We start from the raw sequence: 14,375 nt of genomic DNA, 5'->3' as shown, positions 1-14,375 counted from the left end.
ACACACACACAGATACACACAGCTTGGCTTTATCTCAGCTGTAGGAATTGATCCCCAATGGATTTCAGGGGGGGTCACGTGATTTGATAACCTCTACAGGATTCCCTCTGGTCAGGAGGCCCAGTGTGTGTGTGTGTGTGTGTGCGTATGTGTGTCCGTATGTGTGTGTGTGTGTGTGTGTGTGTGTGTATTGTTTTTGGCCCGGTATAAAATGAATTCTCCATAGACTGATACACCATACCCTAATCTAACGTCTGTCTCTGAGGTCTCAGATTGAACAATGGCTGGGAATAATGTTAACATCATTAGACTGCTGGTAATGGGGATTTATCATGTCTCATCTCTTTCTCTCCCTCTCTCCTTATCTTTCTCTCTTCATCTATTTTTCACTCCGTTTGGCTCTTTAACTCTCTCTCTCTCTCTCTCTCTCTCTCTCTATCTCTCTCTCCTTCTGCTGCTCTTTGCCTTTCTGCAGTCTCCACTTTCATGCTCGTACCTAGCAACTGACTGATACTTTCAAGGATTATTTTAAGGGCCGCTCAGATCAAACACCCTCTGCCTGGGCCCTGCCTCAGTTACCCAGACTCCAGCCCCTTTAATTAGACATGGCTAATAACACTAAGCATGTGCTGATAGCCATCTCTCTGATAAGACTAGCCGCACAAGGACATAGGGCCCCTTTCTACCTTTTACAGTGCAACCTAAGGTTAAAACGGCTAGTTAGCAGCCTTATTTTATGGCCCCAGCAAGTCATGCTTGTGCCCAATTAACAGGCTAGTTGGCACTTACAGGGCATTAATTTGCAAAGGCAGGTTAGCAATCAGGCGGTGCACTTCTAAGCTAAGCTCCTTCCTAACAAGGACAACTTAAAATGCTAAATGCATCATGAAGAAGTACTAAATAGTAATGTATAAAATGATATACGGTCAGTGGACACCCAATAAAATGATTTTAATAGAATAATGATCAGAGGATAATAAGCAGCTGCTGCTACAAAGACAAAAATCACTTTTTTGTTTCTTAATTTAAGTTTACAGTGTTGCAATCTTTTCAAATATTATTTGGAATATAAATTTGTTGTTGTCATCTGTAGAAATAACTACAGTGTGTGTCAAACTATCACTGAAAAAAAGCTGGTTTCAATAATAATATGGTGCATAAACTGGGAATAAATGTTAATGTTTTATCGAGAGAGAATAAATGTTAAATGAGATGTTCACCAGCTGATTAAAACAAATGTTAATCACAGTGAAAGATAATGGTAGAAAAAGCCAGAAACCCCAAAATAAGTCAGTCAAAGTAAAAACCCTATAATTAGTCTCAGAGCTACCACTTTTCCAGTAATCATTCTTGTATAACTTGTGCATGTTGGATGATTTTATTGGATGTTTTCAGATGGTAGTTTGACTCTTAATTAACATGGATGCTCATGTTTGGGCTGAGTTAGGCTGTTGGTTTGGAAAATCACTCCAGGCCATATCTCTTTAGATGGATTGATCTAGGTGAGGATGATTCAGTAAGTGGTGTGTGTGTGTGTGTGTATGTGTGTGTGTGTATGTGTGAAAAAAGGGGTGGAGTGGAGGCATTAATTCCAATCATTAAGAACTGGGATAGCCTGGGGGAGCAAACCCCTGAAATCGACTGCATGTAAACTCTGAAATGACTTACCAGTTGTTCACTTGTAGGATGGTGAGGCCTGTGTCTTGCGCCAGCTGTTTCTTCTGTTCTTCTGAAGGGTAGGGATGCTGCAGGAGAGAAAGACAACATGTATGAAAAAAGGCTGACCATGGATTGTTTAATGAAGCCTCTTGTTTCAAGAAACTTCTTGTTTCTTGTTTCAAGCCCCTTGCTTGAAAAAAAGGGGTTTGATTTGCACAGTTTATACACACTCAGAAACACACACAGAGCCATACTGCATAATGAGAGGTAGAAAATGAGACGTGTGCTCATGTTCATTGGTGCGTAGGTGTCAGTATGTGTCTGTGTGTGCATGTCTATCTGGATGTATACTGTAAATACTATGTGTGAGTATGTGCACGCTAACGTGCCTCTCTCCCTCGATCATTAATGGAATATGAAATCTTGTAATTAATGGCAGCCAAAAAGGCAAGCCAATTAGAAAGTTAAGTGAAGTGGAGAACCAGCTCTGGTAATTAGGCAGCCTCTTACACAAATATATTCACGTCGACGGCCCCCCTTTCACCCCTCTGCATATGTAATCAGAGAACGGGGAATATGTAACGTTGACCTGATGGAATACAGACAACAGAATGTAAAATCTCTTGTCTTTATTGCTGCTGGTTGCTTTTATCCTTATTGCAGTTGATACAATAACATGACTCTGTTAAGTTTGCCACTTCGCTGGAGTCATTTCTGCTGTTTAACTGCAGTGATGGTAAGAAAGTACAGAAAGCCTTCCAGGTTTCATCCTTTTGAGTACCAGTTAACACAGGAGTATGAATTTCCCCCAAAGTCACACATTGTCATTTAATGTCATTTTGATTCTTTAAATCTTAAATATGAAAATATCTGCCAGCGGGAGGGTGAAACAATATTAAGTCCCTTCAATGTAAAAACATTTTCACACAAAAATAATTCAACTTTCTTTTTTTTTTTTTTTAAATCTTGTCTTAACTCTCAACATTTTTTAATCAAGCCTCATCATCTTGACATTAGAGGCTGTCACTTTTGGAAGAATTTGTTTAAACGAGATGTTTTGAACTGCTGCAAGATAACTTATTTCACCTCACTCTGAGATTATCTTTTGTTTATTTAAAGACTCATAAATATGACACATGAATGCATGATAAACATCAGTTCAATTGCTAGAAAGACAACCCAAACTGACTTCAAGTCCCAGTCTTTAAATAAAACTACTGACTGCACTCCCCCCCCCCCCACCCCCCCTCCAGAAGCCAGCTGAGAACAGTTAAAGTCGAGCCACCTGTTTAAATATATAGAATGAATAAATTGGATAAATGTGAACTCGGGGACTGTGTTGATTTATATTAGAGAGGGGGGGTATCACAGTTGCACAGAGTCTTGTTCGTGGAGGACAATGTGCTGTTCATGACGGAGACAAGACATGGACTGTGCTGAACACCATAGGCAGGCCATAAAAGAGGAGGAGAAGAGGGAGGAGAAGGGGAGCGAGGGAGAGGGTAGATTGTTGAAGGGACTGCACAAACTGGAGAAATATGTAGATTCAAAAACGGTATGTATACATTTAGGAAAGAAAGAACAGATACATAAATAAGGAGGATCATAAAATATTACTAAATGATCCATTCTGCAAAAGTCTTATTTTTGCCAACCTACGGTGCAAATTATGTACTAACCAGTAGAGTGAAATAAAAAAAATACATTAGAAAATTCTCTATATATTCTCTGCATCATTTCAAACAATAAATTTAAAAAAGAAAATATTTTAGGTAACTTTTACTTTCTTTAAAATAGAAAAAGAGCACAATTGAAGTGGTTACTTATAGCAGTTGCCATACGCAGAAATTTAAAACATTACCAAAACTTGCAAATCCACAACAAAATAAGGGAGCGGCTAAATGTGTGTTTTGGGCTACACATATCCCCTTACAGTGAACAACAGTATACATATGACTACTGTATAATATATACTGTATGTCCAACAAGAACACACACACTTAATAGTCAATCAGACGTGCAAAATCAGTGCGGCGCCAGCATTTTCATTTTTTCATTACAGTTTTTTCAGTGCATAATGAACATGATTGTGTTTAAGGCTGGGACGACCCGGCAGAGAGAAAGAGAGGAGACTGATTTTTTCCCAGCCGTTCCTTGTCCATGTGATTGGTTGTGGGGAATGGGAACACAAGGAGGCTAATTTCATGCGCTAAGTTATAAATGCATTGTCGCCTCCGGCCAAATTTGTGTCCACTCCATTTTTATGTGCCTTTATGTGTGTGTGTGTGTGTGTGTGTGTTGGGCGTGCGCGTGCGAGTATCTTCCATACTGTAGACGGATCAGATAATATCAGCATTAAAATAACTGAAAATCTGTGGAGCCACTCGCCTGTCTGTGTGTGTGTACAGTGTGTGTGTTGAAAGTGAGAAAACGTTATTCTTTAGGGCTTGAGTCATCTGATGTCTTGATATTGCACTTTACATATAGGCACCACACACACAGACACACACACACACATACACTCCTGATGCATTAAAGCTAATCATGTGAGTAACATGTCTTTTAAGTCTTTCTTCTCAACAAACAAAGATGATTGAGGATGAAGAGACAAATGTGTCCATTCTACACGTCGTAGATCTGTGGAAGCAGGAGTGTCTGCCTCGTGATATCGGGGGGCTGCGGCCACGCCAGGGGCCACAGTACAGCACAAATACACCCTGTTTCGATGCTTCCCTCCCTCTAGCTTCCCAGTACACAGACGCAGACAGAAAGATATACACAACTAGTCACACACAGACAGACACGCACGCAATCTCAATCTCAGACAGTAGCACTAGGAGAAAAATATGCATGCTGGCATGAGTGTACTCTCTACAACAGACATCCTGCCAGTGGTGGAAGGTAACTGAGTTTATTTACGCTTTGAGGTTCTTGTCCTTATAATATGATTATGTCACAGATTAAATGACCCAACAGTGTATAAACTTGTTAAAATGAGTTCCAGCTACAACATGAAAATGCTGCTTAAGCATAAATTGCATCAGTAATAACAGTCTAATATATAATAATATAAAGCTGGCAGGGTCCATTCTGATGCAGTACTTTTACTTTTGTACACTTTTTAGTAGTATTTTGCTGATACTTTTACTTTGAGTTGTGCTGGCAGGACTTACAGTACATAAAAAGTATCTTTACATTGTGTTACTGCTACTTTAGCTCAAGTAAAGGATCTGAAAACATCTCTCACCACTGCATACTGCCCTGATTACAACCTTAAAAGTGCTACATGTACCGGAGTTTTCACATACAAAATGATACACACGTAGTGGAAGAGTGCCAGAGAGCCAGTACATCAAAACTGTTTTCGTCCTCCTTCTTTCTAAACCGCCAAATTAGCTCCTATCTGTCAAAACACTGTGATTTAGCCTCTCGCTCAGCAACAAGTCGCCCAGTTTTAATATTGTCTGTGAGTGATTCTGGTCTTTTAACGGCCTTTGGCTGTGATTCAGCGGGTTGAGAGAGAGAGAGAGAGAGAGAGAAAGGCCTTTAGTGAGAAAAGCAATAACATGTTCTTTAAAAGAGCAGATGGAAAGTTTCTGCGCATCCTTCCCTCCCTTCCCTCTTCCCTCCGCCTATCTTAATGATATGTCTTCTCCAAATATACAACTCCTTTCATGAGAATTTCCACCCTGCTCGCTGCTCTCTGCTGAGCATGTGGGTGCCAGGAGGGGTGTGTGGTTTTGCTTCTCTCTCTTCTGCGAGTCTTATCAATCCAAGTGTGTGTGTATGTGCGCGTGCGTGTGTGTGAGTGTGCATGCGTGGGAGTGCGCATGAATGTCTGTTGTCTTATATGTGACCATTTGAGTCGAATCGTTTCTTTGCGTGTGTTCATATTAGCAAGTTTGTCTGTGCACGGACATGAGACTGTGTGTTTATGTGTGTGTTTGTTCTCATTTGAACCACTGAGCTTGCTGGGGCTTCGAGTAAGTTCAGCCGTGCATGGTCATGAGTGTGTGTGTGTGTGTGTGTGTGTGTGTGTGTGGGTGAGTAACAGAGCATCAGTAACATCCCCTCCCTGTCTGACCGCCTTCCTCTCTGACCCCTCAGACAAGAACAAGAGAGGGATAGATAGAGGGAGAAAAGAGGGAGAGAGAGGGAGAAGGAAGAAGGAGGCAGGGGAGGAGACATGGAAATGGATATCTGGAGCCCCAGGGGTTTAACAAAGAGATAAGAGCATAAATATTCTGCAAGACCCCTCTTTACTCCCTCTGTCCCATGTCTAACCCAGGAGAAAACTATTCCAGGCAGCCCAATAAAACAACTAAAAATCGCTTGGAATAAAGCTTTATCAGGTTTAGATGATGAGAGAATACGCTCTCTTTGTGTGGATAAAATATAAAGACAGTAATTAGAAATCTTACTTTAAATTTTGAGTTACAGACCTCACATGAGAGACTGATTTTCTGCATTTCTATTTATGCTTGAGAAACCTGAAACTAGAGTGGCTTCCAATATGGGAGCGGCTATTTGCTTGGTGCCATGCTCAAGGTCACTTTGTCGAGACACACGGCTATTGTGCGAATTGAACCTTTGACCTTTACGGAACAAACTGTCCTACCAAAATCTTAATCTCATTTGAAAGGGCCATAACTCACCAAAAAATTTTATAGCCAAAGAAAAAATGAACTTCCTAAGGGTCATAGCTCCCTAATTCTTATTTTTGAAACGGTTACACTGTGTAAAGCCTCGTCTTAGCCTCCTTGTAGCAATAAAAGGAAGAAGGAAAAGAAAAAAGCCAGAAAGAACAAGAGCCTGAGTCACACTTTTGTCGGGGATGCTCCAGTTCACCACGAGGGGAGGGCTATTTCAGATACTTCTTTTATCTTGCTGCTGTTCTCCCTTCTCTTCATCTTGCCTCCTCAGCAAAACCATCTCTCTCCTTCTCTCTCTTTCTTTCCAGCTGTCTCTCCTCACTGCTCAAAATATTTTTTACTTTCAATTTGACTTTTGATTTTTAAAAAAAACAAAAAAAAACACTTAATAGTGAAATTCACTTTGGAAAAACCTTTACACACCTCACAGTTTTGCAGTATTTGACTAGTGAACACACACATTTCAGTAGAATGAATTGAGAAATTGTGTAAATATTTCAAAATATATATACACTGCATTTTAAATGAAAACCTGCATTTTACTAATACATCTCCATCTTTATGTGTGTGACTCCATCCTTGGCAACCAATTCAGTACAGCCACAGTCTACTCCATCCCTTTCCTTCCTTAGCCATTAGTGTTATGGTGTTATCGTTGCATATATTTCTATTTAAAGCCACGCTTCCCAAGCCTGTGCGCATCCCATTAAAAAAGGCTTGACACGCCACATTACCTTTATAAAACAGCAACCATGAAACAGGATGGAGAGAGGAATAAGAGAGAGGAAATCATATGTTGTCACAGTCATGTGATGTTCCTCAAAAAGAGGCCATGACACTGCACAATCTGTGGATAACAGACATGGGTCAATGGTGTTTTGAGTTAGCTTACTTTACTGCCAGATGGTTGGGATTTGCCACAAGGCAACGGATGCCAGAAAATGCAATGAATCTCAGTAAACAATTTGTTAATGTGCAACAACTTTCTTTCGTATACTTTTCCGTTATTAATAAGATACTTTGGGTTAATTATTTTTATTTAGCACACTTAAAACAGAGACTTAACTGTCCTGACACTGTAAACAACAACTACCTGAAACACTGTACAGGCTATAGCAAACACCAACATTCATGGTTGTTGACTGGGGCATGGCAGTTGAGGTAAAAGTGAACAACGTTGACTTGGCCAGGTCTCTTCCCCTCACTGTTCCCAGGTCAAATCTCCTTGGAAACCGAGCTGCCCATCAGGAATGCCTGACGGCTAATCCGGGGGCCTTTTTGGCTAGAAGGGCATCATACCAAACTCTCTTACACACGCATTGACACACACAGTCAGGAACACACAGTTTACTGGAAGTGTAGCCTTGCTCCTGCCAGACGTGTATGAGATTACCTTAAATATTTGGGGAGGCAAGCACATTGTTATGCTAACAACAAATGCCCAGAACCCTGAGCATGTGCAGACTTTAAAACAAGCGTTCCAATCTGTAAGCCTGCTGTATCTCATACAACAAGCTTCCAATTTCCAAAATTTCTTGCTCATTCAGTGGAAGTTTCATCCTCTGTGTGTGTTCACGCTGCACTGTGAGAGCTACGCCATTTGAAATTCCTTTCTGTGTAGGTGGCATCGACTGACATCCCTTTGACTTCATTAGGGAGCAGGGACCCAGCAACAAACCTGGCTCTGGGAGAAAGGGGGGATTAAAGAAAAAAAGAAAAGGGAGTGAGAGCGAACAAAACAACAACAGAAAAAAAACAAAGCACCCCTAACCTAATTTCCTCTGATTCGGGCTGCTCCAATGCAAAATAACAAAACAGAGCAAAAACAGATCTTTTGAGAGACTCAATATGAACCAACTACAGGATGAGAGTTTCAGAGTGCCCTCTGCAAAGTCTGAGCAAAATAAACACCCCCTGACTCAGTGATGTAAAGCACAAAAAAAGCAGAAACAACCCTTTTCATGGCATTGGGCTACACTAAACTATCTCAAAGCTTGTATCATGAATAATTCACCACCACTTTTTTTTCTTTTTTTTTTTTTTTTTTAAATCTCGATGTACACACCAGAAATGGCAAAGAGACCCCCTTTCAAAAATTTTTTGTCATCAAATCTCTCCATCTCTTCTGGAGATAAAGAAAATGGAGGAAAAAAAAAAACAGATGTTCTTAGGCTTTTCATTCATTAATGAGCATTTTCCCTCTTGAAAAACAGCTTTTGTTGATTTAGGGAAATCTCACAGCGCTCTTGCCTATGGGAATGAGATAAATCTAGTTAGCTGGTGAGGAAAAGGGTGAAAAGTATGTCATTAAAGCTCTAGTACAAACTGGATTAGACAATGTAGGCTACAGCATTACCAGCTTCTCCACTATGATAATTGATGATTAGCATCATTCGCTTTTCTAAAACTCTAAGGGCACATAACACAATGCAGGGCAACAGCCACTGCTGTAGCAGTCAGTCCTGTGCTACAGGGTGTGGACAATCATCCGTGTGCTTTACAGTTGGGTGGGTCTCTTGCCAATGTGTATACTGAAGCTAATGGCATGTATGCACATGAATATCAAGTCTCAAGTCTTAACAAAGTGCTGTATTGTTGTGTTTAACAGTATGTAAAGGGTGAGGTCTGTTGATACTGAGGGAAAGCATTTCATGTTGTCTGCTGAATTTGTGGTGTCTGTACTCTCCGCTTGCTTTCACTAAGAGCGAGGGCGTGCTTCATTAGTCCTCCCTATTCCAGCTCAGGGGAGGCTAAATTTATTAAGGGGGCCGGATGTTGCACAACACCTGCTGCTGTGCTTCCCTCTGTGCAATAAAGAGGGGGTGCAGCATGCTAGCTAGTGCTAGTGGTAAGCGCTGCTCGTTGGACTGAGGCTGATGAGCTGGGGCTAATTCAGGGGGTGATTATGTAGTTTGCTGGACCACTAAACCTCTTTAAGCCCGTAATTACCGCCTATTTGAGCGAGGGGAGGCACTCCAAAGCAATCGGTACTTGCACCAAGCGGCGCAGTGAACGGCAGCCACAGCTGGAGGTGGGCTGCCTTAGGGCTGCCTGGGATGGAGGGGGTGTATAAATGTGGAGTAGGAGGGATCCACAAAGCCTCATCCCAGTCAGGTACCACAGAAAGCTGAGAGAAAACAGCGGGATGCCCCTCGGTGCATCAGCATGCTAGCTCCAAGCTCTGTAGCTTGGAGCTAGCATTCTAGCAGTGATCTCTAAGCTTAAAAACAAATGTTCTCTTGTTGCGCACACACCTACGATACACGGAGCTTGTTACACAAGGCTGCGGCGAAACAAAGTGCCATTACAGGAGAGTTTAAAGCAACAAAACAAAAACTATTAAACAAACAGGTAGACTTCCTAACCACTGCAACCCTTTGGACTAAATTGAGCTTGTAAGTAAGCGAGGAGAGCGGTTGGATATGTCATTGTGGTGAGAAACTGAAGGGCTTTTTTTAGACTCAATGTCTATGACATACAGGAGGGAATCAGATTCTCAGATTGCACCTCGACCAAAGGGAATCCATTTCATTTCACCTGACTTTCAAGGAAATTCGACTTTACATAATGCCACTGAAATCTGATCTCTCTGAGGAAGCAATTTGGGGACCACAGAACATTCTAATAACCCTGGTGATATTATTATGTTATTATCATAATTACCCTTTTGCCCCCGACGTTTTAATTAGAAACTCACCGTTGGCCCCTAGGGGGGTAAAAAGAACCTGGGTTGGGGGAATGCTGAAACTAGGTAAAGGTATTTCACAATTGCTCCCTTATGCTCTTTGGAGCGGCAAGTACAAGAGGGAAGGAGGACGCAGGCTATGCTATTGAAAGATGAAGCTCCTTCACTCTACCTCCCTCCTCTGTCTTTTTCTGACATCTCTGTCATTCAAAGTACACCTACGCCCCTCCCTCCTTCGTCTCATCCCTCTATCTCTCTATCTTTATAACCCGCCCTCTCCATCCCTCTGTTCTATATTTAGCATTTTGCTAAACTATCTCATGCTGTCTCCTTTTCTCCCCTCTTTTCTTCCACCTCCACTTAATACCTCTCTTTACTGTTAGCTCTCATCTTTTCACCTCACTTTCAATATCCTCGCCTTGTTCTCTCCTCAACCAAATGCTTCCCTCCGTCTCCTGCTTACTCTCTCCCTCCTCATCTTCAGCAGCAGAGGGCCTTCTCCATCAGTGCACCGCTTTTACAAATCAATGACTTAATCTGTCGTAACAAACAAGTGAGCAGCACCCTCAGCCCTGCTCACTTCCCCCCCGCCATCGCTAACACTGAAACAGCGTGCCACAGAAAAGATTGGAAGAAGAGGAAAAAGAAGAAAGCTGAAAAATACACAATGTAAAATACATGTGCTGTGTTGGAAGACAAAGTACTGAAAAGGAAAGATGTGAGGGTACCAGGAAGGCAAACATGTTCATGTTCATGTTCATGAAAGAAGTAAAGAAGTAAAAGAAACACAGGACAGTGAAAAATGAGAAAAATCCAAGTGTGTGTGTGTGTGTTGACGTGGGTTTTCCCACCACATCCTCTCTCCTTCCTCTCCTTAGCTCTGCCCAACTCCTCTACCATGAGTTATTGCCTTTCTGCATTCACCACCTGGTTCACTAGCTATGATTTCTCTCACTCCACTGGACACACACACACACAAACACACATCCTGACACACAAACATGCTTACTTGTGTGTGTGTGTGTGTGTGTGTGTATGTGTCACAAATGCCCTTACTGATCATCCCCCTCCACAGTGGCACCTTGGGTCAGCAGGTCCAAGTGTAAACACACTACCAGCCTATGGTCATACCTTCCATGCTGCCTGCCTCCAGTGCATCATTAGCCTTACAGTGTTTTATGCAGAAAACTTCAATAGTAAAATGATGAGTTATGAATAGATGTCACATGATACCTCATCTATAAATCATAGATCCCTTTCCGATGCATATGACACAGTGTAAGTGCACCGATATCGCTATGATATCATGGTTCAAGGCCATTCAAATGTTAGGCAACACAGCTGTATGTTACAGAAAAATTTAGTAAGAGGGAGTCATGGAAGAAAGGAGAGAAAGAGAAGTCAGAGAGGCAGAAGGCATGCATAAAAGATAGGAGACCCTTATGGTGTTTCAGAAAGAAGTGTTTTGTCTGAGCCAGAGACAGAGTGTAGGGGAAAGAGAGAGAGGGTTCACGCATGGGAGAGAATACAAGTGGGAGGAACTGAATTGATAAATTAGTTCAGCCAACGCGCAAACTGATTACCACGACGGCAAAGCCACAGGATCCATCGAGCACACGCATGGAATGAGACACAAAGGCACGCACACACTCACACTTAGCACTTACAAAAGAGACATGAAGCTGACACATACAAATAATAGCACAACTGAATATGCAATCACACACAGATGCGCGCACGCGCACACACACACACACACACACACACACACACACACACACACACACACCAAATGTATCTAGGGCAGGCTGCTGCAGTTATAAGTAAAAGGTATTGAGCTGCTGACTCCAGCCAGAAAAGATCCCACAATCCTCTGGATCACCAAACACAGCCTAATGGATAATGGCTAACAGCTAGCGCTAATGTGATTTCACACTTAGCAGAGTTAATATATCACTGGCTGAACAAAATCATGCTACACAGAGAAGCTATGCTAAACTCTGTTTCTTGAAAGGTGGTAAAAAAAAAAAAATACTGTCAAAGCTTCATTTGAGGAGTTTTAAACGAAAAAAGGAAGTGTTTTGGAGGATATGTATTTGCTTACAGTGAGAATGAGTGGCTAAACTACTAAGATTGAAGTGTTGGATAGAAGCATTCCATCAAGCTAACCACAGACTTGTGACAATATTTTTCCCTGACTCTTCCCCACTCCAACTTGCCACTCACTCTCCAATAAATACCACAGTGATGGTGGGGAACTCCACACCCCACCCAGGCACTAACGTCACTGCTGTGGGCCCTATGTAAAAGTGTGTGTATGGATGTATGTGTTTGCATCTGGGGTGTGGGTTTGTGTGTGTCTGAGGGATGAGAGAGTGAGCCTCTTCTTCGGATTTGCAGATCATTGTAAACTGATTAGAGGGTACCAAACCAAGAAGGATTTCACATATCTGAGTTATTGGGCCTTTGTCCACCCTGCAGTCACACACATGCATGCATGCACATACACACTTAGGCTATAACATACAGCTGATAATGAAAAATAGGACTAGTGTGAAACACAGCTTCAGCATGAAGCCATCAATCACTCTGACGTACAACAATGAAACCACACACTGGACTGTTTCATAGTTTCCCAACTATGAAATTATATGAGGGTTGGGGGAAGGGGGACATGGGAAGAAGAAGAAGAAGGATGAGAGAGAGAAAATAAGAAGAAGGTGGTAATGACAGTGAGAAGGTAATTGAGAAATTAAGAGTGAGATTAAATATTTCCTCACCTTGGTGTTTAATCTTTATGATTTAAACACATTTCATGTCAAAAAGAGGTTTTACTGAGCCAAAATGAGATTCTGTGTACAACATTTTCTCACTAGACTAGTAACATCTAAGAACAATTTGTAAAAATGTAAAAAGATAAAAAGCTCTCCCAGTTCGAACATGAACTGATCCGTGTGTGTGTATATGTGTGTGTGCATTTTAGAAAGCCATGTTAGATCTCTTGCAACTGGTGATCCCCTCCAGTGCTACTGACCGACCTTGAGGGTCTGTAAAGTTCTCACGTTCTCAAGGAAACACACTGACCCACCCCTTGACTAAGGCCAGATCAACACACATACACACACACACACACACACACATACATACACACACATGTGCTTGCTTTTCGTCTAGATCTATGGCAGACATTTTGCAAAAGTTCAAAGGTGACATGAATTAAAAGTTAACTGCCCTTGAGGGCTTTTAAATGGAGGAGTAAAACGATACAAGGGGCAGAGAGGAGAGAATGGGAGAAAAATGCCGAATTAAAGGGCTTAAAGAAATGTAAAGGGATAAAGGAAAAATACTATCTAGCATGTCTGTCCACAGACATAATTTCGTACAAGACCACCTGGACTGTCTGCAATGAGATTAGTGTGAATTTCCTCATATGACAAAAATCTGACAAGAAAAAACAATCACCAACTAAGCACACATAAAATGGTTTTAGGGTGTTGGGTGAACTGCTTTCTTCTTTGGTATAATATGTTCATATCACCTTTCTGAGATTTTTGAAGCCAAGGAACATTCTTCTTCTGTGGTATATACTAAATGGCAATTTCATTTAGATTTTTCTGTGATTGACATGTGATGTGATAAAAACCCAACCAACTGAAATTTCAAACAAATTACAGGAATTATTTCCATGTAACATGTAACCCAGATTCAACCAATAGGAGTTCCACACGGACAGATTTTGATGGAGACGTTCCAAAACTCAACATATTTAAATTTGATATTTATACAAGAGCTATTTTGAAAAATTCAAAGTATGCAATGTTTTTACCAGAATCAGAGTCTTGGCAGGTTGGAAACACCTCTTAAACTGTCACTGAACACCATGGAAACCCAAACTTATGAAATGCATTAAGGTGAGTTGGCAGAGAGTAGGGTACGTAAACCACATCCATACCAAGGTAGGGGAACCTCTGAGATATTGATTTTAAGTAAAGAAACTAAATCACAAAAGCAAATAGGTGGTTTGATTTTCTAAGCAACATTCAAGGAATTAATCCAATATCATAAATGACAACAAAAATGCCAATTTCACCTTGATATTCCTGCAAACTGATAGATATCCTCCAAACTGCCTTCATCTGCCATGTGTCAGCCTACTGTATCCCTTTCTTCATCTACTCATCCATCCATCATTCCATCCATCAATCATGAAACAGATGGCCTTTCAGGGGTCCATGTCAGGACTGATGGCTTCCCTCTGCCCCGACCGTACCGTTACCCCACCCCCCCACTGCCATCAAAACCCCCAGTACCCCACATACACACACACAGATACATTCACACATACAGACACACTTCCTGCCCCCTACACTTCCACCAGA

General features: G+C 41.5%; 1 protein-coding gene across 10 annotated transcripts in view; it reads right to left on the bottom strand.

Moving 5' to 3' along the window:
• LOC121912203 (homeobox protein Meis1) overlaps positions 1 to 14,375 on the bottom strand; it is a 166,744-nt gene that overhangs the window by 23,397 nt on the left and 128,972 nt on the right. For all 10 annotated transcript variants that reach the window (XM_042434336.1, XM_042434337.1, XM_042434338.1 and 7 more), the window contains one exon: positions 1,669 to 1,745. In XM_042434336.1, coding sequence (XP_042290270.1) covers positions 1,669 to 1,745 — 77 coding nt within the window. The remainder of the gene's footprint in view (positions 1 to 1,668; positions 1,746 to 14,375) is intronic.

The sequence above is a fragment of the Thunnus maccoyii genome, chromosome 14 (genome assembly GCF_910596095.1).
Source record: "Thunnus maccoyii chromosome 14, fThuMac1.1, whole genome shotgun sequence".
Lineage (NCBI taxonomy): Eukaryota > Metazoa > Chordata > Actinopteri > Scombriformes > Scombridae > Thunnus > Thunnus maccoyii.
The sequence above is the reverse complement of the archived record's forward strand: the minus strand, read 5'-3'. Positions and strand labels throughout refer to the sequence as shown.